Source organism: Heterocephalus glaber, unplaced genomic scaffold, assembly GCF_053883595.1.
Source record: "Heterocephalus glaber isolate CG9 unplaced genomic scaffold, H.glaber_assembly_v1.0 deba00001608, whole genome shotgun sequence".
NCBI lineage: Eukaryota > Metazoa > Chordata > Mammalia > Rodentia > Bathyergidae > Heterocephalus > Heterocephalus glaber.
In genome coordinates, this window is record NW_028258379.1 from 3,728,482 (window position 1) to 3,756,251 (window position 27,770).

General features: G+C 35.5%; 1 protein-coding gene across 1 annotated transcript in view; it reads right to left on the reverse strand.

Moving 5' to 3' along the window:
- Window positions 1–27,770, reverse strand: part of Kcnh5 (potassium voltage-gated channel subfamily H member 5) — a 393,245-nt gene that overhangs the window by 112,818 nt on the left and 252,657 nt on the right. Inside the window, exon 8 of the mRNA XM_004837427.3 lies at window positions 26,784–26,983. Coding sequence (XP_004837484.1) covers window positions 26,784–26,983 — 200 coding nt within the window. The remainder of the gene's footprint in view (window positions 1–26,783; window positions 26,984–27,770) is intronic.

Consider the following 27,770-nt stretch of genomic DNA (forward strand, 5'->3'; position numbering starts at 1 on the left):
GCTTCTGCACAGCAAGAGAAACCACCAGTAGTGTGAAGAGACAACCCACAATGTGGGAAAAAATCTTCACCTGCTTTTCCTCAGACAAAGGTCTACTATCTCGAATCTATAAAGAACTTAAAAAGATCAGACCTCCCATATTTAAAGACCCAATCTGAAAACGGGTATCTGAAATGAACAGACATTTCTCAGACAAGGAAGTAGAAATAGCAAATAAATGCATGAAAAAATGTTCAACATCACTTGTCATTTGAGAGATGGAAATGAAAACAACGCTGAGATTCCACCTAACACCAGAAAGAATGGCTGCTATAATGAAAATAGCCAGTCTCTAAAGTTTACATGATTCTATTTATACAGCATTCTTTAAGTGATGAAATTAAAAAGAGAACAGATGAAGGAGAGATATGTAAAACTGATGAATCTAAATAAAGTTAATGATTTGTATCAATATCAATTTCCTGATGTCAATTTAATTATAGAAAATGCATCATTGTAGGAAACTAAGTGAATGGTATATAGAATCTTGTATATACACCATTATATCTTACAACTGCATGTGAATCTACAATTATATACAAATAGGAAAAACAAAAAGGAAAAAGCCAAAAAATTTTCATTTAGGACCTTTTGAGAGAGCTATTAGTAGCTCTCCAAGCAACCAGAGCCCCTGGAACATCAACAAGTAGTAAGATATTGCATATGAGGCTATCAACACATTTATGAGCTCTTACTGAGCATAAAGCCATGTATCCTTGAAAAGGCCCCCTACCAGGAGAATGATCAATATCGCCTGGGTTTACATGTGCAAGCATGGCAGAAAGATTCATTAAACCTAACTAGAGGCAGCTGCATTTTGTCCTTGTGTTATAGAGTACACCAAATACCAAACCTCTCACCCGAGGTACTCACCTCTCACACGTCTCCAGAAAAGGACTCCCCCCAAAAACTTCTCCAAGAAATCAACTTACAACCCTATAATTTGTAACAGAGCCCTCTCTAATATATTCCAGTTTCATCTTCTGAATTGTCCAGAACTCTTTGAAACTATATAAAACATTTGATTTAGACAGATATTGTTTGTCCACTGGTAAATTTTTATGCCTCAACAAAATCTTCCTACAATTGCTATTTTACATTAATACTTTAGAGGAGGTGTGCAAATTTCATACTCTCTGACAACATGAGTGTTATACTTTGGATCTTAAATTTCACCCAGAGGTCCTGGGTCGAAGGCTTGGTGGCCAGCCTGTGGTGCTCTGGGAGATGACCCAGAGAAAAGTTAGATCTCTAGGAGTTTACTCTTCAAGGGGAAAGTGGACCACAGACTCTTATGCTCTCTCCCTCTCCTTGCTTCCAACCTCCATGTGCTTCTGCCGTGATGTTCCACCTTACCACAGGCCCACAGCAATAGGTTCAAGCAGCCATGGACTGAAACCTCTGAAACCATGAGCCAAAATAAATCTTTTCTCCTTATAAGGTGTCAATCTCAGATACTTTGTCACAGTGACAAAAAGCTAACGCATGAGGAAGAAGTGCCGAAAATAAAAGAAATAATTTTTTCCCAATTAAGTTCACAGAGGTTTTCAAAGCATTCTAAAACAATTCTATAATTATTTTCATTTCATTTGCTCATGGATTCATTAATTCATTTACTTACTGATTAATTTATTCATTCAGTCATTGGTAACCTGTGAATGCCAGAAGTATGATACATATAAGTATATGTATACGAATATTTGTTATATATATATATTTATACACATAGCCACTACCTTCAGAAGCTTCTAGTTTATTAACTGAGTCAAATATTTGAATAAATAAATAACTATGCTATTGTATCAATAAGATATGAGTAACTTTGAGAAAATCTAAAAACCTGAGTGATTTCAAAGATATCTTTCCTAGGATAACCAGTAGTCTCATATCTATTACTAACATAGCAATACCTAATATTTCAAATTCCAAATTTCCCCTTTCAAGGTTCAAAAACTGATCAGCATGAATTTCAATGTTTTTGTCTTAGATTAAATTAGTTCAGACATTAAAAGAAATTTAAAAATAAGATCAATAATTTAATCATTATAAAAACTGAACAGTGTAGGTACTATTATCTCTATTTTACAAAGGTAAATAACAAATTCATGGTCTAGATAACTTTCAAATCCTCTTTCTTTTTCTATAATACAACATTGCTTCTGGACACATAGAAAATCAATAGAAATTTATCCCAGGTCAACTTGGAGTGGGTGGAGCAGATGTGACTACAGAACCTTGGTCCAAATCAAAGCACTGTCCAGTGCAGCCCTCATAATTCCCACTGGCCCTTTGGAAACATTTCCTGGAAGGTCCTGGGGTTGGGATCCTGGATCCTTGCATGGAGCCTACCCTACTTTCATCAATTATATCAGCATGTCCACCTGTCCTCCACCCCATCTTTCCTAATCCTTTGATGTCCCTTATCCTTAGATTGACTCTGGATCTTATCTTACTGCCATAAGTGCAACTCTTTCTGCCCTTAGCTTAACCTTCTTACAATTTTTTTCTGTTTCTGATTGACTGAATCAGAAAGTCATATGTTGCCGTGATACAAGGTGCAGACTTTCATTTGACAGAACACTAAATGAAAATACTGCAGTCATGGTGGAATTAAGTACTTCTAACACCCAACAAGTGAAATCCAGGTATACATTTTATTAGCAGAAATTCATTAACTTTATTAAGATCTCCAAGCCACTGACCACTGCAAAACTTTCTCACTATCCATTTAGACCTTCCTGTTTTCACTTTTTCTTTCTTTTTTTTTTTTTTTTTTTTGGCACCGGGGATCGAACTGCGGTCCTTGAGATTGCACAGCAGGCGGTGAAACCACTGAGCTAAATCCCCAGCCCCCTGTTTTCACTTTTTGAAGATTAAGAAATAGATTTGTACTGTTCATCTCTGTAAACACTTTGGATGATTCTTCGTCCATCACATTATCTTCAAAACTCCACCTCTGATTTATCCCTCTTTGGCTAGACAAAAGCAAACAATTTTGCTGAGTAGTTTCACTTTAAAATGATGAATATAAAATGATGAGTAATTAAGTTGTTCCCACTTGATGACTATTGTGAACATTTCAATGACCATGGAAGAACAAATATCTCTTTGAGATCCTAATTTACTTTTTTTTGATAAATACCCAGAAGTATTGCTGGATCAGAGAGTAGTTCCATTTTTAGTTATTTTGAGGAGCTCCATACTGTTTTCCATAGCAACCACATCATTTTACATTCCCACACAGGATGCCAATTTCCCTAAACCTGTGTCAATACTTTATCTTTTATTGGGGGGAAGGATCCTAACAAATGAGAAGTACTATTTAACTGTAGTTTTGATTTGAATTCCCCCAGTGATTGAGCATCTTTTCATACTGATACACCTGTTGGAGTTTTGTATGTCTCATTTGAAGCAATGTCTATACCAATCCTTTGTTTATTTTTACATTCAGTTATTTGTGACTTTTGCTATTGAGTTGGAAGTGTTCCTTATATAATTAGAATATTAGCCCATTATCAATTAGCTGTGGTTTGCAAAAATTTTCTCCCATTTCATAAGTTCTTTTTCACTCCACGACTTTTCAGTTTGATGGTGACTTGCCACTTTTCAATTCTGAATTTTGTTGCTTGTGCTTGGGGTGTCATATCCAAGAAAGAATTGTCACCATGAATGTTAAGAAGATTTTTCTCTGTTTTCTTCTAGCGGTTTTATAATTTCAGGTATTGCACTTAAATCTTAAACCCGTTTTGAGTTGATTTTTGTGTATGGTGTAAGGCAACAGTCCAATTTCATTTGTTTGAATGTGGGTATCCCATTTTTCAAACTGTACTACAGAGACAATCTATCCTTTCCCCATGGTGTAGTCTTGATGCTTTTGTCAAAGATTAGTGGGCTTAGTCATGGGCATTCTATTTTGTTCCATTGGTCTATATGTCTGTCTTTATGTCAGTACTCTATTATAGCCTTGTGATATATTCTGAAAACACAAAGTGTGACTCCCAGTTTTGTTCATTTTCTCAAGATTCTTTCTGGTTTCTTGGAATCCTTTGTTGTTCCATATGAATTTTAGCATTTTTTCTATTTCTTTTAAAAATATCATTGTTTTCAATACATAAGTCCAGAGTTCAGAATTTACTGATATGGTGTGAAAGAGAAATCAATCTGACTTTTTCCCATATGGGTAGCCACTAATCCCAATCACATTTAAATAATCTTTCCTTTCCTGCAGATCTACATTAGCCCATCTCCATCATAAAATCTTCATGCTTAGGATTATATTTAGAATGAGTCATCTTGTGTCACTGTTATTTGTCAATTTGATCATTCCTACCAATGACAAAATCACACTCTCTTAATTACTGCTTACTTCATTTCAGTGTCATCTGTCTCCACCACCCTCATAAATCTACTTCTACCAAGTCTACTAGAAAGCTCCAGGTAGCAAAGTCCAAGTTTAATTTATAATATTATATTTTATTTATATTTTAGATGACTTCAAGGCAGTTTTTCTTTTTCTGTCTTGGTCTCCAGAAAGTCAAATAAGTACGTGCTTCATCTAATATAATCAGCTACTTCTCAGTGTCCTTTGTGGCTCTTCCCTATCTACTTCTCATCTAAGAGTGTATCTTTCCTCTTTCCTAGATATACTGTCATTTTAGATTATCACAAACAGGCATTCAGAACCTTTTACGTGTCAAGTGCTTTCAAATTTATATGTCCTTTTGAAGTCCACAATTATATCCTTAGACAAAATAAATAAATACTATTGAGCACCTACTATTCAGTAGTCCTAACTATTCAGCAGTGAACATAAGAGGCAAAATTCCCTGACCACATGGAACATTTATTCTAAAGAGCACAATAAGTGAGCTTTGTAAATAAAACTTCAAGTTGTGATAAGATCTTTGAAGAAAACAAAAGCAAAGAAAGCAAATAGACTTTTAGAATAGTGGAAGCTGCAATCTTACATAGGATAGAAACCTGATAATCTGGCTAGAGATCCAAAAATCTTGAGTAGAGGTCTGCAAACTGGCTAGTGGAACAAATCTCGCCTGGCACCTGTATGTATTCTAGCTGCAAACTAAGAATGGTTTTTACATTTTAAATGGCTGAACAAATCAAAAGAAAAATCTTTTAGGGTTTATGAAAATATATGGAACTCAAATTGTGTCCATAAATAAGATTTTATTGGCACACCACAATGCTCATTTATCTGCATACTGCCCAGGGCTCTTTTCATGCTTCTTTGGCAAAGTTGAGTAGCTGAGATAAAGTGCATATGGTCCATGATGCCTACAATATTTACTATCTGATTTTTTATACAAACAGTTTCCTGACCCCTGATCTTTACCAATAGGCTCTACTGCTTGCAAACAAAAAGCTCCACATGACAAAGTTCTTTTTCGAATCAATGTCATAAAAAATATATGAAACCCTTTGGACAAATATGTTTGTTCCCTTTAATAGACAAAAGCACTTCTCTTTTTAATTCAGCTATCAAGTGAATCAGGCTCAATATGACCAAATTTAGTAGCAATGACACTTCACATGGCTCGACACCTCTCTTATATTTTGTCCTTTACTTATATGTGTATTTATGTATGTGGGTTTTACTCTCTTGTTGTATACTGATTTTAATTTATGTGAAGCTTATAATTTATATAAAATTAAGCATCAATATGAATAAAGATAAAAACTTATATTTGGTATATTATTTTAAGAGGTTATCCTTAGATTACAATGCCCAGACTGACTTTGTTACAGCATTAAATATATCTTACTTCATCCAGTGAATTCCATGGTAATGAAAATATTGTCTTAAATGTTATATGTAATATTCTTACATATGCTTTAAGGAAAATATGTACCATCTGAAAAGTTTTCCTTAAAAGTCTTCATAAAAATTTGTGAATAGAAGGGTAAACCTTAATCAGTATTTATGCTCTTATGCACAATTGCCAATAGAGAAAGTTGGTTTATCAGGTGATAGTCTCAAGTCACATGTTTTATCAGTTAGAAAATGGAGTTCTAAAATTAAGATTTGGGTGTTCCTATTTGCTCTTCTTATTTCCTGCAATGTACTTTGAAAATAAAGTGTCAAGAGAGAAAAATTAGACTAATAGGGCCGTTTGCTTGTTCACTTTATTTTTGCTGCACTTGAATCTCTTACAATAGCTCTCAAAAAGCCAAATAAAAGAGGCTCTTCCTCTGTAGGTTTGTAAGGAGACTTCATTATAAGAACTTCCTTAAAACAAATTAAAGATAAATTTTAAATCAAGAGTGTTAGCTCCAGAAGTTTGCCAAGGATAGGTTACAGACCAAGGCTGTTTTGGTGTGAGTATGTGTTTTACATAAGTAGGCTTAATAACAGGAACATTATTAATATGTTCATCTTCTGTTCCCTATAGGGATACAGATTATTGGCCTGACAAGTTCACATGACTCCTTGAAATCTGTTCATTAAAGTAAGTTTTTAAAAGAATTTAAGTTCCTAAGGGAATTTAAGAAAATATAATTTGTATATTTTTTAAGCTATAACACACTAACTGTACAAATGAAAGCAGCTTTTCCTAAGAACAGTGCTAATAAAGGTAGAAGAACATTTTTCAATATTTGAAAACCCTCATGTTAATCAAATATTCATTCTGTTAGTTAGCATAAACTTTCTAATATCCCAAGCTTCATTGCTACTAGTTGTAATTATACCAATTCAGTTCAGTATACCAGTTCAATTCAGTATGAATTAATAAAAACAGAAATAAGGATAATCACAATCCTAACTATTGCTTGGCTTCTGATCATTTTCAAAGTGTAATCAAAATCACATAATTGAAACAAGGTCATCAGGATTCAGAGATTTTAATATATCCCAAAGCCCCATTATATTTAGGGATAATACACATGACCATTCTTAATGCAAGTGAGATCATTCTCTGTGTTAAGGAAAAAAAGTTTAAAAAGAAAAGAACCTCCTCCTTTACCTCAACTGCTAACACTGCATAATCACTTAACATTTTCTCTGGGAATCAGAAAATACTAATTATCTGTGCAACTATTTTTCTCTGTCTTCCCCTCTAGATTATAGGTTTCATGGGGGCAAAGACTAGACTTCCTGTTTCTTCCCCAGTGCCTGGCACAGTGTCTAGTGCCCATTAGGTGCAGAATAGCAATGTAGGTCTGGAAGTGTGAACTGCAGAGACAGAATCTGAACTGCAGAGACAGATCAAATTTTGATCTAGCAATCGAAATCAAATTTTGGCTCAATCATTGATTATCTGCATTATCTTGGGTAATTGATTTTTAAGGTTTTCTTCCTTATAATACCACATAATAGGGTTTCTGTGATTGTGACATGAGCCAAGGAGTAAACAACACTAGGAAGTATTGGAGATGAGCATTCTCCGAGTATGTGTCCCTTTCTGTACCCGCTGGCTCTTGGTCTGTGTTCTTCCAAGTGCTGCAGGTTGGGAGGTCAAGGGCATCGTGGTGCAATCAGGAAGACAGTAGAGACACCTCACTGGCTCAGTCCTGTGTGGTAGGGACTGTGTTATTATTCCAGACACTGAACAATGCCTTGACTGTAAGCAAGGGCTTAATGGACATTAGCTTTTAAATACCAGACTAGGGAAGTGGATCTTTAGAGTAAATATTAACCTGTGCATCAATATCTACCTAAGTATTTGTGAATTATTGTCTAAACTTCTGTCAGGCCTTAGTTCCTAGCATAAGAGCATTTTACTTGCTTTTAAGAAGAATTTTCCTCTTTTCCTTTAATTATACAGCATTTTATTACAAAGTTAATAAGCTATTGTTAAATCAAAACCCTTAAAACAAAAATTTCAGTGATAATGATGGGTTATCATTAACAATAAAAAGGATTTAGAACTTGAGGTGTTGATTTAGCTTGCATCCCTGTCATACAGAAAGATGGGGCTCAATTGTGCTAAGAATAGTTGAATCAATGAACTAGTTCTAATTACACTGTACTCTGTGACTTATTGAATTATATGTTATTAAAATATGCTAAAATTATGTGACCTTTGATTTACTACTTTAAAAGGCATCATGAAGCAACATAATAACTACCAGATTCCATAGGCAAACTCTCTCTGGATGCACTGACATTTTACATTGTGTCATTAGACAGGGAGGATCTTAACTGAAACCACTGGGTATAAGTTGGTGGCTGGAGTGGGTTGTTCTCTTCCAAAAGTGACTGGCTTCTCATAACAAGGCTGCTTCCAATTAATTTCTCACTTACTACACAGATGAAGTCTGACATGAGGGTTACACTATTAACCTACTAATTTAAACTCTGTCTTCTGACTTGTATGCTATAAGGAAGCTAGTAGTATTTGTCATTAACTCTTCTCCCCATATATTTAAATTTTAACATTAGAAATCTTGGGAAAGATCATAGGAAAAATACATAGTCACTTTGACTGGTCATCCAGCTTTAATACAGCAACTAGACTGAGAGAGGAGTTGAGTAGAATCTGAGGCTCCTTTCTGTTGATGTCATGAATATCTTATCTATCATACCTATCCATACTATCTATACTTTGTTGCCAAAGTATGGAATCTTTGGCTCTTCATATTTGTTTCTAAGTGGAACCCTAACCCTACATTGGGAGAGCTATGCTCATGACGTCTTACCGCATCTCACCAGCACACCATACCTTCCTAACCACCTGAACACTCTTAGATCACCTCAGCTGTTTGATTCAACTCTGAGATTACAGCAATGCCATTCCAGCCAAAAACTAATGGATTTATTCAGGAAGGACAGAATTATGGTGGGTGAGATAGGCAGGAAAAGTTTGTTTAGAAGAACAAACAAGTGACAGAACAATTTAGGCATGATAAGGAGATACTTGTTTATAAGATATTGATACTCAGCAAGAAAGTTTGGCTACAACCATTTGTTGTACATGGCAGACTTTGTCCAAATTCTAATCCCATCATTTGTGATCCAAAGCAAGGTATTTAATCTCTTATAGCCTGTTTTCTATATTAGTAGATGGGAATGAATACAATATTGACGTATATATTGGAAAGAGTAAAAATTAAATGTGCTAAGATTATTGGCCTATAAAATTTATAAAGATTAGCCATGTTATTCTCAAAAAGAGCAATGCAAATTCATATTGGTTATAGATTATTCGATCATTTTAAAAATTTTTAAACTATAAAATGTGCATATCCTTTGACCTGGAAAACCACATTTTCAATATTTATCTTAAGGTAATCATCTGACATTTTAATTATACAATAATAGAAGAATGATATAATATACCAGGATATATCTTTAAAATAGAGCACAAATATTTATATAATACAGATTAAGCATCTCTAATCCAAAAATCCATGATAAAAATGTTCCAAAATCCAAAAATTTTGAGCACCTTACAACTGGAAAATTTTATACTTGACCTCGGGAATAAGCTACAGTTAAAACATAGGGGCATTAAAAATACTGTATAAAATTACCTTTGGGCTGCGTATAAGGTGTATATATAAATATTAATGAGCTTCCTATGTGGACTCGGGTCCCACCTCCAAGATATCTCATTATATACATACAAATATTCCGAATCTAAAAAACAAAACTCTAAAACACTTTTTCTTCTAGGCATTTCAGATAAATATTCAACCTGCATACTCATATTTGTAATATAGATGGTCACAATAATAAAACAGAATAAATGTGGCATGGTATAGCTCTCTAAGGAGTGTGATTGTGGGTAATTTAGCTTATTTTCTTCTTCCTCTAGCCTTTATTTCTACTTTTAAAAAATAATTATGTATTTCTACTCAATAAGCATTTTTAGAAACAAAATGTTTATATAATCACAGGATGTTGTCGGAGAAAGCACATTTAAGGGCATCATCACATAACAATTTTTCAAAAAGGACTGCAGTACTCTTCTCTAATATTTATTCACCCTTGAGATGTGATAAATGAGTGAACAAAGCTGTACTCTGGTCATAAGTGTGTTCCTGACACTCCCCACAGAGTACCTGGCCAGCTATGCTGTCACAATACATCTGAGTAAAGTCCATGATGCCCTCAAAGGCAGCAGATCCACATGTTTTTACCATGTTCTAAACAAATATGTGCTAATTGGTTTAATCAGATTTGGGTTCCAATACATCCCTGTACCAATTTATGTGTTGTCTTTGGTTTTAGAGTAAAAATTTTAACCAACATGAATACAGAGGTACCTCAGTTCACAAACTTAATTCTCTCCATGATTCTGGTTGCAAACCAAATTGGACAATCAAATTCAATGATAGGTTCAATGTTAGCCTTAGGGGGAAATTTGATTTGGTTCTCATCCAAACCAGTTTGCAACCAGAATTATGGAAAGAATTAAGTTCATAAACCAAGGTATCACTGTATTCAGTTGGAATTATTCTTTGGTATATGGAACACACATGTCATGTACAGTTAATTAATGATTTATTAACAGTTTATGAATTCACTAGATCTTACCTTTTCTCTTTTCCATTGTTTTTCTTCTTCCCTTTTACATGAGTGCAAATACTAAATGCTAGCTATTTTGCCATTTATATGAGCCTTTCTTAATTAATGTCTTTTATCTCTCAGAGATGCCTCAGAAATTAGGGAAGAGAAGACTTCTTCAAGAAATTTTAAGATTTAAAGAAATGTGGAAGGATGCTAATGCAAGAAAATAATACGATTTAAAGATCTCAAGAAAGGTCAAGATTCATAAAATGCAAAGTTGAGAGAAAGCTGTCAAATTGCATGCCCTTGTCACCAAAACTACGGTGCAGCACCTCACACAACTGCCAGTAAATAACTGGTGGGATCTCTTTCGTACACAATAATTTTTTCTTTTCTTTTAATCTATTCACTACATATTTCTCCACCTCCTCACTACATTCTGCTGTGCCAGACAAGGATGCCCATGGCTATTTGGCAGTATACTAGTAAAGGAGCTAAAAGTGGATTTTTCAGTAATTCATAGAGTAAAAATGATTATAAAATCAAATGCAATCAGCCTGTGCCAAAAAAATAAAAACCAGCATGTTTTACTTATTATTATTAAAGAAAATGAGGAAAAGATGGGAAAGTGGATAGAGAGGAAGCCACAAAGCCCTAGAAAATTAAAAATGACAAAATAGTCAAATAATGATGACAGCAACAATAGAAATTGCAGAAATGGAAGTGGTTTTTAAAAATTCAGCTTATAAAATGCAACTATATACATTATTCTACTTTTGCCTAAAAAACTACAAAAGTTGTAAGAAGTACCATGATCTCACTCAAAAATAAGTATTTCAATAGCCATTACTACAGATTTACTGTAGTCGGTGTTTGCAAACAGATCAATTAGGGCAGCTCAGAATGAAATAAAAGGTTGGATACAAAGGCCTCCTCATAACATGACATCATCTGCATGTAGATTTTATTCATGATTTAATTTTTCCTCAAAGTCTTTATAAACTTGTGTTCACTGTATACAGAAATATTTTGTTCATTCAACTTATAGTACAATCAATGTTCTATTTCCATCCATTTTTAAAGACAACAGTACTCACTCAATACCAAGCAAAGACTAAGAAAGTGGTGCCAGGCATGTAATAGAGAAAGAAATGTGTTACAACCACAATGAACTAAATTACTTGCTATCCCTAATTACTGCCTATCTGTAGAAACACTATGTGTCCTGCATCCAACTATATGAGGTACGCAGTGTTATTTCCACCATGCCTGTGAATACACAAGAATGGAACTCAATCTTTATGCTATAAATTAAGTCAAGTTACTGAGCAAGTCCTCAAGGGACTATGTGAACAACATCTCATTTCTGTACTATGGCTATCAAATGATTCATCCTTTGACCCATTTTCAGAAGCTAATGACTATGTGATCAAAAAATTAAATACAAACTAGCCCATACTACTGCACTAATATCAACACGATACCAAAAAACACACTTGAAATTATTCCTAGGGAGAGGTTGGAGTCATTTAGGATGTAGCTTAGTTATGTAATGCCTCTATATCACTACTATAGAAAGATACTGGCTAATACCTGATATGCAAAGAATTCAAGTGATTATATCACAATAATACAAAGCTTGAGATGTAGAATTCCTAAATTGTGCCAAAAGTCATAAAAATTATATATATTTGAGTGTTTCAATTTACCATTACAGAAAATATTAAAGTTCTCAACTGCTTACAAGATTTCCAACAGGCCTTTGAGTGTTGATTACTTAACTTCTAAAACATGGAAGGAAAAATAAAATTGCAGTTTCAGGTAACCTCTACCTTCTCAGACTAGGTATGTAGGTCAGCTAATAAAGAAAAATTTCAATAACTCTGAATGTTTACCTCACATTGTTTCAACAGTTAACAGCTAAGAAACACATGTCACAATAGTTAAGTTCTCTTACCATGTTTAGATAGAAAAGGTGCAGTTTTCAGATAAGTGAGGCATAATACTTTTTCACCTAGTAAGCTGAAGAAGAGTTTTTATGACATATCTGGAATACTATCTCTTGTTCAATCAGAAGATAACTTAAAAGCCACCAGCAAAACTCTCCAATTGTTCAACACTAGCTGGTTTAGCCCCATCAGAGATTCTGGGACTTAATATGTTCCCTTTTAAATTAGTATTTGTTTTCTCACCTTGGAAAGGCCAGTAAGTTTCATTTTTAAAGCTTCAGTATTTAATTGTAATAACAAAAACTTGCTGCAAAATAATTATTGAATTATTATAAAATTTTATTGTATAAATTCTTCTTATATAATCCTTTAAATGTGCATGTCTGGGTTGCAAATGTGATATAATACAATAGTATTCCAAATCATTCAGACACAATTGTGAAATCTTAGTGTTAGGACCTACAAAGTCATTTCATACTCTGTTCTACCTAGTTGCCTAAATCCCTACTGGCATGGATGAATTTCCTTCTGAAACAGATAGATTATTCCATTCTTGAAACAAATCAAGCATTTCAAGTGACGTGCCATACCTTTCCACAGTTCTTCTCTTAGCCAAACTAAATATTCCAACTTCCTTTAAGTATCTGTCATATGACAAGATTCCAGAACTCTCAGACCATCATGTTTATCTTCTCATAAGTGTGCTGCCGTTTGGTGATATTTCTTTAAAATATACATCCCAGACCAGAACACAATATTTTATCCATAATCTGATTTATATGCATTGTATTAAGATTATTCTGATCTCTTTTGATCCAGTGACAAGTGTATTTTCTTGTGTGTACTTTTTCCAGATCATTTTCTCTATCAGTATATGTTTGTAGGACATAATCTTTACAGTCCTTTTGTGGAGCTAGTGCACATTCATAACACATTTTCATTCCTTTTTAAATTCCCTTTCCCCTCCCTCCTTCCCCCTCCATCCATCTCATTCATCATAGGGAATCTGTACCTGTACAAGATATATCTTGGTTCTTATTTTTTCCCATTCCCCTTCCTTCCCTTCAACTCCACCACCTTATTTACAAAAGCTTTGTTTCCATTTTTTCCTTCTTTTCCTTTCTCCTGCCCCCACCCCCTAGTTCTTCCCCTTTGAACATTTTCTCCTATTTCACAATAACTATTATACAGTTTGGTCCTAATTTTTTTTTTTTTTTTTGGTACCAGGGATCGAACTTGGGTCCTTGCACTTGTGCAGCAGGCGACAAAACCACTGAGCTAAATCCCCAGCCGATATTTTGGTCCTAATTTACACTTTCAGTTTCTCACACCAAAGAAACAATGTGGTATTTATACATGTGTGTCTGATTTATTTCACTTAAGAGTATGATCTCAAAGGCTGGGGATTTAGCTCAGCGATTCTGGCACCTGCCGCACAAGCACAAGGTCCCGAGTTTGATTCCCAGTACCAAAAAAGAAAAAGAGTATGATCTCAAGGTGCATCTATTTAGCTATAAATATCTTGAGTTTATCTTTTTTATGACTGAGTAGTACTCCATTTTTTAAAAAGCACACATTTTCTTTATCCATTCATCAGTTGTCTCCATGCATCTCTTGATCTCCTTCCTATTTTTCACATATCATTAGAGCAATCCAATTTTGTTACACCGACATGACAGATTTACTGGATATGCTAACATGACAAATTTAACACAGCACATTTGTCGATGGAACTCTTCGTGGAAGACCAATCCCTTTGTTCTTGGGCCCAATCCTATATCATCCTAGAAACCTTTTGAAATATTAAATATGGAACAAAGAAAATGATGTAATGTATGAAAATATCATCTATTTCACATATTTAGGAATACAAATAAATATTTGACATCCTTTTCCAAAATAAAAAATAAAAATACGTATATGGAAGTTACCTTAGCTTACAGATCTATATATAGATATGCATATATATGCTGTAGATATATTTATATATAATCTTATTTTATTTAGAAGTTGAAAGAATTTTTGATAGATTTGATTAAAAAATAATCCAAGATTTTAAAACAATCACAGTATCAATTTGTTTAAATTCTAAATGCATAATTCTTCCTGAAGGTTTAATCCTCCCAGAACATTTCCTTTACTGTCATCTCCCTACTGACACTAGATGCCTACATAAAACACATAAAATAAAAAATGAAGACCAAAGAACTTTTTCTACTAATTATTTTTTAAGCTACATGTTAGGGGGAAAAGGTAAGAAGAGCAATAAAAAAATAAGATTTTAGGCTTCATTCTATAAAACAAGCTCAGAAAAAAATCCAGTATGATGGGGCATATATGACCTACACAATGTTACATAAGTTGTACATTTTCTAAGTGGCCACAGAATCTGAAAATGAATTTGCTAGCTACTTATTTCACTTTAATTGTTTCCCATTAAAGTTATTTCAAACAGCAATAAAGCTTTTCTGAGCTCCCATCATTCTTTCTATTTTTTCCCCTAATCTCCTCTTCCTCTTTAAAATCCTCACTCATCCCACCCATTTCTCAGTCTTTTAAGTGCACAAAATACTAGCAAGCGGCAAAGCCCAGGGGATGGATTTGGTTATTAAAATGAAAAAAAATATAAAGAAAAAATTCATAGTCAATAAAATACTGTCAACTAAGTAGAGTTAATCTAGGAACTAATCTATTAAAAAATTCCCTAAAATAAACTTTTGTGATAGAAACAGTATAATCTTCACAGCAGTATAGACTTTAACACCACAATTGTTTCAGAGAGCATTATTCACATAAGGCAAGTAGATTGAATTAAATCACAGTAATTAATATGCCTGTGGGTTAAAGTGAAATTCAAAAATCTATAAAACTAAATATGTGGAAAAGATAGGAGGAAATCTCAGTAATTGGGGCAAAGGTTTTCCTCTAATTAGCTGCACTGCCTCATTAAATTCCACTGTACATGGAATTGAAAAAAATATATAGCTGTTTAAGAACTAACACAGAAGAGAAGCATTAAAACTGACAGTGAGCTTCATATATTTTTTTCAGTATATGCTCATATTTAAATTTGATAATAACCTCCATTAATAATATATTTGAAAGAAACCATCAACTAAATATGCAATAGGAAAGATACATGAAGTAAAGTATTTGGTCTATTGAGGAACAGAGGAATCGAACCCTAAATAGTGAATCATTAAAATTCAATATTCTTTACTAAAGTCATATGCTAAAGTACAGTACATCCATAGTTCTAAGATTGTGACTATAATTATAAAATTTATATGAATACTGTCATCAATGTTTCATTTCATTTTGTCCACACTTGTATTTAACAGTATGACTCAACGTGATTCCTACCAAATGCCTACACCACAGATGAATCCATGATGGATTAAACACACAGGCTGTTACAGTTTGGATGTCAGATGTCTCCCAAGAGTGTTCAACTTGGTCCCCAGGTGATGGCTCTGGCCTAGCTGGGGAACGTAGGACACTTAGGGCAGAACTTGGAGGGTTACATCTTGTCTCCAGCCCTTCCTTTCCTTCTCTATTCTTCCTGGCCTTAATGAGGGCAGCTTTCCTCTGCCACACCCCTTCTCCTTGGTGGTTCTGCCTCCCCACAGTCCCAGAGCAATGGAGTTGGCCAACTATGGAGTGAAACCTCCATAATCCTGAGCCAGAAGAAACATTTCTCCTTTTAAGTTTTTTTTCCCTCCAACATTTTGTCACAGTGACAGAAAGCTGACAGATGCAAAAGCTTTATTGCAAAAGATGCATGTGCTCACTGACTGCTGAAAATAGATTATAAGGAAACAAAAGTGGAAGAACAGACCAATCAGCTGGCTATTTACATAGCTCATATAGGATATGATGGTGACATGGACCAGGTGATAGCAATGGAGGAGGCTAGAAGTGGAGGTAGAGCAAAAATATCTGATGGAGACTTAAATATAGGGCACTTTGTCCTGAGCAACTGAAGGGTGAAGTTTCCATTAATTGCCCTCGGGAACGATGTCTATAGAACAAGTTTTTATGAGATGGTTAGGGATTAATTTGGTACAACTTCATCGAGCAGGATAGGGCAGATGGGCAGGAGAGTTTATACTTCAAAAAGCTGATCCAAGATGAGCATTTAATAATGAGTGTTGTTACCATATATTCTTAGAGTCATAAAATTAAATGATATCATTGGAGGGATGAAGTTAGAAAAGGAAAGACACAAAGGCTGAGCTCTCGGATGCCCCCCAAATGCATATTATCTCCTAGTCATATTGTTTTCAGGAAATGTTCTACCCATTTACATAGCTTCCAGAATCAGAATTATACCATACAGCAGTGATGGCAAACCTTTTAGAACTTTCAATGATACAAGCAGCCCACTGTGGCACATGTACCATTGGGTCTACCACCACTGCCATAGGGCCACCAGTTATTAGTGCCTTCGCTAATATTAGGCATTATGTTTGCTCATTTCACATTAAAAATGGTTTTTTCTTTCAATTCTTACTCTGTTACAAGTAAAAATATACATTTTTTATGTCCATCAGTGACTTGTACTTTTGTCTTCTATAAATTGCCTATGTCTTTGGCTCATTTTTCTCCCAAAGTATTTTAACCCTTATTGTCTTATAACATCACTTTACATATTATTATAACTAATTTTTCACTGGTCATATGTGTTGCAAATTTTTTGCCTCATTTTCATTTTCTTGGCTTTTTAGAATGAGAAGTTTCACATTGTTTTAGCCAAATCTTTCTATCAGATATTGTTACTCATTACACTATTTTAACATGTACAACTTAAGTTTAATATTCCCACTTATCTTTGACTCATATTGTTTACTTGGCTGGTAGTTCTTTTGATATCTATGTTAGTCCATGTGGGAAGACTTATAAATATTTTCTTAGAGTTTTAGTACATTTTATATTCATTCTAATTAAGATATTATTATAGCTTGCAATTTGTTCTTCAACTTGTACTTAGTTTTTATGCATAGTGATGTCTATTTCTTTGTTATTTATTCCCTCTTTTTGCTTTGGTTATTAACATTTTATTAATGAATTTTGAAGTTATATGTTATATACACTATTTACTTGTTAAATAAATGAATACCTAATAGGCATGTGAGTTTGTGGCTTTGTTGTTAGTTCTCTATTTAATGATAGAAGTAGATGCCAGTTTTTTGTTTTTTCTTGTGCAGCACAGCATATGGTGTGTAGTCTAAGAGGCATTTTTAAATTCAGTCTCATTGAGGATATAATTACTGGAAATCCCTATAGTCCTTTTGCAGAATTTCATATGTCTTTTCTTCCTTCTTTTCATTTACAGTACTGCTAGCCGGGTTTTATGCATCTGGGTGGAGGTTTTCTCAGTAGAGTGAAAGAAATTAAGTCATATGGCATGTCTTATATTGCTTCTCAGTCTTTTGACTAAGATCAAGTGTAGTAACATGTCTTATATATGCACAACAAAACATGTATATTTTTCACAGTTACTTAAATATACAATATATTCCTTATTGATCAAAAACAACTGTGTTTTGGTATCTGTTATCTAACTTTCCTCTGACCATCCACCCCATACACACATCTTCCATTATATAGTAATCACTATTCTACATTCAAATCAACTTTTTTAGTTTCTGAGAAGGAATAAGTAGTATTTTTCTTTGTGCATCTGGCTCATTTCACCTAACACAATGTTCTCAAGTTCCATCCATTTTGCTGCACATCATAGGATTTTGTTCTGTTTTATGGCTGAATAATAGCCCACTGTGTATTTATGGCATATTTTCTTTCTCCATTTACCTGTTGATGAACACCAAGGCTGATTCCATATCTTAGCTCTTATGACTACTGCTGCCAGGGAGTGCAGGCATTTCTCTGACATGCTGATTCCCTTTCACTGCACATATACCCAGGTGTGGGATAGTTGTATTCTATAATGGAGCTGTTTTCATTTTTTTGAGGAACTTCCACACTGTTCTCCATAATAGCTGTACTATTTACATTTCCTCCAGCAGCATGTAAGAGTTCCCTTTTCTCCATATCCTTAGAGGTATTTGTTATTTTTTATCTTTTTAATAACTGGCATTCTAACTGAGGTACAGTGATATCTCACTCTAGTGTTGATTTATATTTCCCTGAAAACTAATGATATTGAGCAGTTTTTCATATTTTATTGGCCACCTGTATTTCTTGTGAGAACCATCTACCATCATTTGTACAGTCAGTTACAAGAAATAAGTCCTAGTGTTTCACACACCACAGAGTATGGGAAACTTCACAAAAACCTATTATGTATCTTACTAAGAACTAGAGGAGAGGCTCTCAAAGATTCTAAACAAAAAAAATTATAATGAGATAAAAATGCTAATTAACTTGATTAGACTAGTACACACTGTATAGGTGTACTGAAATGCTACACTGTCCTCTGTACATATGTATAATCATTAAATGGGTTTTTTTTGCACTTTATTAAACTCTTTTATTGGTACATTGTAGGTATACAACACAATTACATTTCTCATTGGGAATTGTACCTTTACATGTGCATCTTGGTTCTTATTTTTTCCCCATTTCTAGTCCTCCCTTCACGCCCTCCACCCTTCCCTATTTACAAAGACTTTATTTCCTTTTTTCCATTTATCAGCATTTTTCCTTTCCCTTCTTTCCTTGCCCCTGCCCCTCCCACTACCCCTACCCCTTTGGACCTTTTCTTCCTATTTTGCATTATTGATTATTCATTCTAATCATTGGTACATTTTAGGTATACAATATAATGACATTCATCATTAGAAATTTGCACCTTTACATAATCTCTCTTGGTTCTTATTTTTCACCCTTGCCTAGCCCTCGCTTCAACCCCTCCATTCCTCCCTATTTACAAAGATTTTGTTCCTATTTTTCCATTTTTTCATATTAATCCCACTCCCTTCTATTCTTTCCCCTAGCCCTCCCACTTCCTTCCCCTTTGCCCCTTTTCTTCCTATTTCACATTACCTATTATCCATTTTAGTCCTTATTTACACTTTCAGTTTCTCACACCAGAGAAACTATTCGGTATTTATTCATGTGTGTCCTATGTATTTCACTTAACAGTATCACCTCAATGTGCATCCACTTAGCTATAAATGTCTCTAATTTCTCATTTTTGATGGCTGAGTAATACTCCACTTTATAAAAAAACACATTTTCTTTATCCATTCTCCAGTTGATGGGCATTTGGGCTGTTTCCAAGTTTTAGCTATCACAAACTGTGCTGCTATGAACATGGGCACACATATATCACTGTGGTATGATTCTTTTAATTCTTTGGGGAAGATCCCCAGCAGTGGAATAGTGGGGTCAAATGGGACTTCCAGTCCTAGTTCTTTGAGGTATCTCCATACTGATTTCCACAGTGCTTGCACCAGTCTACACTCCCACCAGCAATGGAACAGGGTTCCTCTTTCCCCACAGCCCTGCCAGCATTTGTTATTGGTTGATTTCATGAGAGCAGCCATTCTTTCTGGAGTGAAGTGGAATCTCAGCATTGTTTTCATTTGCATCTCTCCAATCACCAGTGAAGTTGAACATTTTTTCATGTATTTATTTGCTATTTCTACTTCCTTGTCTGAGAAATGTCTGTTCATTTCAGATGCCTATTTTTGGATTGGGTCTTTAAATTTGGGAGGTCTGATCTTTTTAAGTTCTTTACAGATTCAAGATAGTAGACCTTTGCCTGAGGAACAGCAGGTGAAGATTTTTTCCCATATTGTGGGTTGTCTCTTCACACTGTTGGTGGTTTCTCTTGCTGTGCAGAAGCCTTTTCATAAGGAGAGATCCCACTTGTTGATTGTTTGTGCTAGTTCACGGGCAACTGAGGTTTTGTTCATAAAATCTTTTCCTACACCGATGTCTTCAAGGGTTCTACCTAACCTCTGCTCCAACTGGTTCAGCGTTTCTATTTTAATATTTAGATCTTTAATCCATTTTGATTTTAGTTTAGTGCATGGTGAGAGATACAGGTCTAGTTTGAATCTTTGGCAAGTTGAAGCCCAATTTTTCCAGCACCATTTATTAAAGAGGCTATCTTTCCTCCAGTGAGGGTGTTTGGCTCCTTTATCGAAGATGAGATGGCTGAGTGTGTCTGGTGTTGTTTCTGCATCTTCTAATCTGTTCCACTGGTCCTCAAGTCTGTTTCTTTGCCAGTCCATGCTGTTTTGATCACAGTAGCTTTGTAGTATAGTTGCAGGCTGGGGATTATGATACTCTCTGCCATGTCTCTGTTACCTAGAATTGCTTTTGCTACTCTGGGTCTCTTCTTGTTCCAAATGAATTTTTGGATTGTTTTCTCAAAGTCCATGAAGTATGCTGCTGGGATCTCAATTGGAATTGCATTAAATCTATATAGCAGTTTTGGAAGTATGGCCATTTTCACTATATTAATCCTTCCTACCCAGGAGCAGGGGCTGTCTGTCCATGTTCTGATATCATCTTCAATCTCTCTTTTCAGAGTGCTATAGTTTTCAGAGAAGAGATCTTTGATTTCTTTTGTTAGGTTGATTCCTAGGTATTTCAGTTTTTTGGATGCTATTGTAAAAGGAATTATTTGCCCTATTTCTCTCTCAGTGAGTCTGTCATTTGTGTAGAGGAAAGCTATTGATTTTTGTGTGTTGACCTTGTAACCAGCTACTTTACTGAATTTAGTTATTAAGTCTAGAAGACTTTTGGTGGAGTTCTTGGGGTCTTCTATATAGAGTATCATGTCTCTGCAAATAATGGCAATTTGACTTCTTCATTACCTATCTTTATTCCTTTTCCTTCTTTCTCTTGTCTAATTGCCGTGGCTAATGTTTCCAAAACTATATTGGACAAGAGTGGTGATAGTGGACATCCTTGTCTTGTTCCTGATTTTAGTGTGAAGGATTTCAGGTTTTGACCATTTAGTATGACATTGGCTGTTGGTTTTTCATAGATGGCTTCTATCAGTTTGAGGTAGAGACCATCTATTCCAATTTTTTGTAGGGTTTTTATCATAAATGCATGTTGAATTTTGTCAAATGCTTTTTCTGCATCTATTGAGATAATCATATGGTTTTTGTCCTTGGCTCTATTGATACAGTGTATTACATTGATTGATTTGCATATATTGAACCATCCCAGCATCCCTGGGATGAATTCCAATTGGTCAGGGTCTATGATCTTCTTGATGATCTTCTGCATTCTGTTTGCCAGTATCTTATTAAGGATTTTTGCATCTATGTTCATTAGTGAGATTGGCCTATAGTTCTCCTTTTCGGTTGGGTCTTTCTCTGCTTTGGGGATCAAGGTGATGCTTGCTTCCAGGAATGAATTTGGGAGTATTGCTTCCCTTTCAATTTCATTGAAGAGTTTAAACAGTAGTGGCAGCAGTTCCTCTCTAAATGTCTTGTAGAATTCAGCAGTGAAGCCAACAGGGCCTGGGCTTTTCTTAGTTGATAAGTTTTTAATTACATTTTCAATTTCATTGGTTGATATTGGGTTGTTCAGAATTTTTAGGTCTTCTTCATTCAACTTTGGTAATTCATATGTATCTAGGAATCTGTCCATTTCTTCTGTGTTGTCCATCTTATTGGCATATAGGTTCTGGAAGGAGGTATTGATGATCCTCTGGATTTCTGCTGGGTCTGTTGTCATTTCACCCTTTTCATTCCTAATTGCATGGATTTGGGCCTTTTCTTTCCTTTTTCTGACAAGGTTGGCTAAGGTTTTGTCAATTTTGTTGATTTTTTTGAAGAACCAACTCTTGGCTTCATTGATTTTTTTGCATCGTTTTCTTAGTCTCCATTGCATTGATTCTTCTCTGATCTTTATAACTCCCCCCCCCTTGTATGAGTTTTGGGGTTGTCCTGCTCTTCTTTTTCTACAAACTTGAGGTTCAGCATCAGGTTGTTTAATTGGGCTCATTCTGTTTTACTAATATGCGTATTCACTGCTATGAATTTCCCTCTTAAGACTGCTTTCATTGTGTCCCATAGATTCCGATATGTTGTATTGTCATTGTCATTTAATTGAAGGAACTGTCTGATTTCTTCTTTAATTTCCTCTGTGACCCACTGGTTATTCAGAAGTGTGTTGTTCAATTTCCATGTGTTTATGAAATTTTTCCAGTTTCTTTTGCTATGGATTTCCAATTTCATTGCACTATGGTCTGATAATATACAGAGGATAACTTCAATTCCTTTGCACTTACTTCAACATGTTCTTTGTGTGAGTATGTATTCTATTTTGGAGAATGACCCATGTGCAGCTGAGAATGTGTATTCTGATTTTGTGGGGTGGAAGACTCTGTAAACATCTGTTAAGTTCATTTGTTCAAGAGTTCGATTGAGTTCTAGTATTTCATTACTTATTTTTAGTCTAGTTGATCTATCTATTTGTGACAGTGGGGTGTTGAAGTCCCCCACTACAATTGTATTAGTGCATGTATGACTTTTCATGTCTGTTAGTATTTGTTTTATATAGTTGGGCACACTAGTGTTGGTGCATAGATATTTATGATTGTCATCTCTTCCTCTTGGATTCTTCCCTTTACAAGGTTGTAGTGTCCTTCTTCATCTCTCTTAATCAGTCTTGGTTTGAAATCTACTTGATCTGCAAAGAGGATAGCTACTCCTGCTTTTTTTTCGGGTTCCTGTCACATGGAGTATTGTTTTCCACCCTTTAACTTTCAATCTATGAGTTTCTTTTTGAATTAAGTGTGTTTCTTGTATTCAGCATATTGTTGGATTTTGCTTCTTGACCCATTCTTTCTGCCAGTCTATTTCTTTTGATTGGTGAATTGAGACCATTAACATTGATGGTTATAACTGAAATATATTGACTTGTCATTGCCATGACTTTTTCTTTTTGTTGTGTTCTCTCCCTTTACATTTAATTTCTTGTCATGCCAGATGGGTTCATTCTGCTTTGCTTCCTGGGGTTGTGATCCTCAATGTCTGTTCCTAGGCTATTGTGTAAAATTCTTTGGAGTGCTGGTTTGGTATTCATGAAGTTCCTAAGGTGCTCTTTGTCATGAAAGTATCTTATTTCTCCATCCATTTTGAAAGATAGTTTTGCAGGGTACATCAATCTGGGCTGGAGGCTGTTTTCTTTTAGGCCTTGGAATATGTCACTCCAAGCTCTTCTTGCCTTGATGGTTTGTGTTGAGAAGTTTGCTGTGATTCTGGTGGACTTTCCTTTGTATGTGATTTGTTTCTTTTCTCTAACTGCTTGTAGAACTTTGTTCTTCTGTTGTGTTTCTGGAATCTTAACAATTATATGCCTATGTGTAGATTTTTTTTGATCAAGGCTATTTGGAGTCCTATATGCCTCACTTGTATGTATGTCAAGTTCTTTTCCCCTGCTTGGGAAGTTTTCTGCCATTATTTCTGTGAAGAGATTTTTTATGTCATCTCCACTCTCTCCTGTTTCTTCATTGACTCCAATCAGTCTTATGTTATTCTTTTTTGCATCATCTAGCAGCTGCTGGATTGATTTCTCATGTTCCCTTATAATTTTGAAGCAATTTTTCTTTTCCTGGTCATTAATTGCAATCTTATCTTCTATATCTGAAATTCTGTCCTCACATTGGCTCATTTTGCTGTGTAGACTTCCAATGGAGTTTTTCATGTCCTGGAAATCTATTTGCATCTGTTTTATGGATTCCATTTGTTTCTTATGTTGGGATTCCATCATGTTCCTGAGCTCCTCTCTAGATTTATTAATCATGTCTTGCACTAGGAGCACAATTTCTCCTGTTATCTGAGAAATTATTTCTGATTTCATTTTTTCCAGATCCCCTTTTGTTGCCAGTTCAGTGGGTCCAGGTGGTTGAGTATCAGAGTGTTCCATCTCATTTCCCTTTGGGGTTGCTGTAGGTGATCTGGAAGTCTGGTTTTGAGACTTATTTACATGTTTTCTCATTTCGACTGGGGCAGGGGGCTGTTGGCACCTGCACAGATTACCTCCTCTGAGCTAGGAGAGGTGGGACAGGGGCCAGGAGCAGCGGTAGGGGTGGTGGCCCAAAAGCCCTTTCCTGTGGGCTGGGAGCAGCAGGAGGGATAGTGACCGGGAAGCCCCTTCCTCTGGTCCTGGAGCAGTGGGATGGCGGCTCAGAAGCCCCTACCTCTGGGCTGGGAGTGGTGGGAGGGATGGTGGCCCGGAAGGCCCTTCCTCTGGGCCAGGAGCGGTGGGACAGTAGGTGGCCCAAAAGCCCTTTCCTCTGTGCTGGGAGCAGCGGGAGGGATGGTGGCTGGGAAGCCCCTTCCTCTGGACCAGAAGCAGTGGAACAGCGGCTCAGAAGCCCCTACCTCTAGGCCGGGAGCAGCGGGACTCAGTGCCGTGGTCTGGTGGTCCGGTGTCCTCTGAGTCTTTGAAGTGTGGATCTAGGTTGCTGTACAGAGGAGCGGGGTGGGGGGTCCAGTGGATTTGTGCTGGGGCATGGGCTGATTCAGCTTGTTCCCCAAGACTCGGGACTCGGAAGGTTGTCCGCAGACCTGCCTGTCTGCAGTGGGCTGATTCAGCATGTTCTGCATGACTCATGACCTCGGTAGGGCATGCGCAGACCTCATATAATCATTAAATGTTAATATAAAGTTTTTCAGTATGCAAAAAAAAAACCCTCAGAATGTTCTATTGACGAGACACATCCATGAGTTTTTTCCTTTCAAAGCCTATACCATTTAATATTTTAAGTAGTTCTACGTTTTTAAATCTGTCTGGATTGAATAAAAACTAGTTAGCTCCATTCCTGAACCAATAGAGCATCAGGGAATATAGAGAACAGGAACTCAAAAATCTGCCACATGGCATAGACCCTGGGCCAGGCTCTTTTTTCTAATGTATCAAAGGCCATTATTGCATCATTTTGCTGATACTTTCTGCTAGCTGCCATGTAACGCCATTTCATTTCCTGGAAAGAAAAGCATCTTACTGATAGATCAACAAGGCAGACGGCTGCCTCCTGGTCTGTTCAATGTGGACTTCAAAGGAGATCTTGCATTTGATGACTTAAACTCCTATACATATCTTCATGATGAAGGTTCTATTTCTTCTTTCAATACTGCTCATACCATACATTGGTTCAGATAAGTATTAATCAAATTTCAAGAAATGTAGTTTGTGGGTTTTTTCTTCTTTGGCCACCAGTACTACTAAAGTGGCCATTTAACTTGAAAATTTATATTGCATCTTGTAAGGTGTTGAAAACACAGAAAATCTAACCCTCTTTCACAATTCTCCCATTGAACTGCCCTTAAAAATCTCACAGGCAGTCCCTCTGAAGGCTTTTCTATCTCAAGTCCTATGTTTGATATTAATCCCCTTCACTTTCCCTCAACCATCTAATCCTAGCAACACCTGCTCTGGTGTAAAACTACTTCTTGTTTTATGAAACTTCTCTAACTAAACATCTACTTTGGTCATTTGCTGTTTTCCTTTGAGACTGAAAAATGCCCCAAGTCAACTCCATAAGGATGAACAAAACACATTTGTGGGAGATGTCAAGGAAATTATTGTTCCCTTTGAATATCATGCATTAAAAAATAAGTATCGAAAAAGAATAGATTCCACTGACATTTATAGCTAAAACTTGAAGACTAGTTTTCTTGAAAACTCTGAGTGCAAAGCAGTCATAGTTTTTGTTTGATGTGTATTAACTAGATGTAATAAATGATTTTTTCATGTCTTTGCTCATTATAAGAGAGATGTGTCCTTTGCCAAAATAAGAGGTAATTAGAAAAATTCAAAGCAGTTCCATGAAACAATCAAGGAAAAAGTAGGGATGTTGCATAATTGGAGAGTGATGTTTCCTTTTTATAGAAATGCATAAGGAAAATAAAGAATTAAAGGTTACTTTATTAGATGTGTGAGAAAGAGGAGAAATATAAATAGAGGGTAGCGTAGAATATACATATATTTTTCTTTTATAATGGGAAGTTTTAAATTTTTAAATGGACAAAAAGTCAAAGGAGAAATCAAGAATAAAATCATCAGGAGAAATGACAACACTCTGAGAGGTTAAGTGAAAAACAAGTTACAGTGAGTGGTGATGAGAGTGTGTTAGCGAAATGGAATAATTAGTTGTTTTCAGGAACTGAATTTCCTAAATTGAGTATCATGACTAGCACTAATTGATGATTAATGGTTGAGTGCTTTACACCTTCCAAGCACTCAATGAATACGATAGACTGAAATGTCACTTACAGAGTAACATTTATAAACCAACTGTACAAGCAACATGTGTGTGGGAAAGTTACATATATTTAAAGATCCAATTTAAATGTAAAATTAATAACAATAATAACAACAACACCTACCTTCTCCGTGTCAATGCCTTTTGACATGGACCATGTTGAGACAATATAATCCATGACTCTTTCGCTAAGGCCTTTTGGGACCTGATAGAGTTTCAGGAAGTCCCGAACATTATTCAGCATCTCATGGTATCGGTTGGTGTTGGCATACATTTGCTGGAAAATTGTGGTAACATTTCCAAAAATAGTTGCATAAAGAAGAGCTGAAAGAGAAGAAATGATGAAAACAAAATAAGTGTCCCAAGGGAAAAAAAATAATACGAAATTGACTAAATCAGTCATTAATTCAATGGAGATGTCTTTGTGAACTTATAGATGTCAACTCATACTAAATCCTGAGCTGAGTGCCCAGCACATGATATTCACCCAGGAACTGATCCCTTCAGTGTGATGAACATGACTATCCACATGCACCACTCCCGTCAACTGCACAAACCATAGCAGTGGTTCATAAAAATCAGACAATCCAAGATTATAATTATGTCTAAGAAATTCTGGCCTTACAATTGAAGTTGGCCTCCAGCTTTGTTGTCCCAAATAAAGCCTAATCTATTTAAATTTTCCTAGAGATTGATGATCTGGCTTGGAAATGCATGCTCATTCTCACTGCTTACTGCTTCCAGCTTTGGAATACCCCTTTTGCTTATAAATACTTTTGACAGAACATTAGGAATACAGGGAGTAGAGACAAATTGAAGTAGTCCATTTGTAAAAGTTTCTGGACATAAGCAGAGATGGAATAAAAAACTGAAATAAAACTCTGGGAGTGCCTGGAGTTATTAAATTCATGCCAGTTTTACAGTGATTATAAGTTTTTATCCCATCACTTATAAAGACAGCTTGATGGCCACCGTTATTTATCTATAACACACTATGAATGGGAATAACTAGTAACCCCTGCTGAAGTATAATTTACCAACTCTTCTTTCTCTGGACCTGTTTAGGTTACTAATATTGACCCAGTACAGCAAAATTATTTAAAAGAAGTTG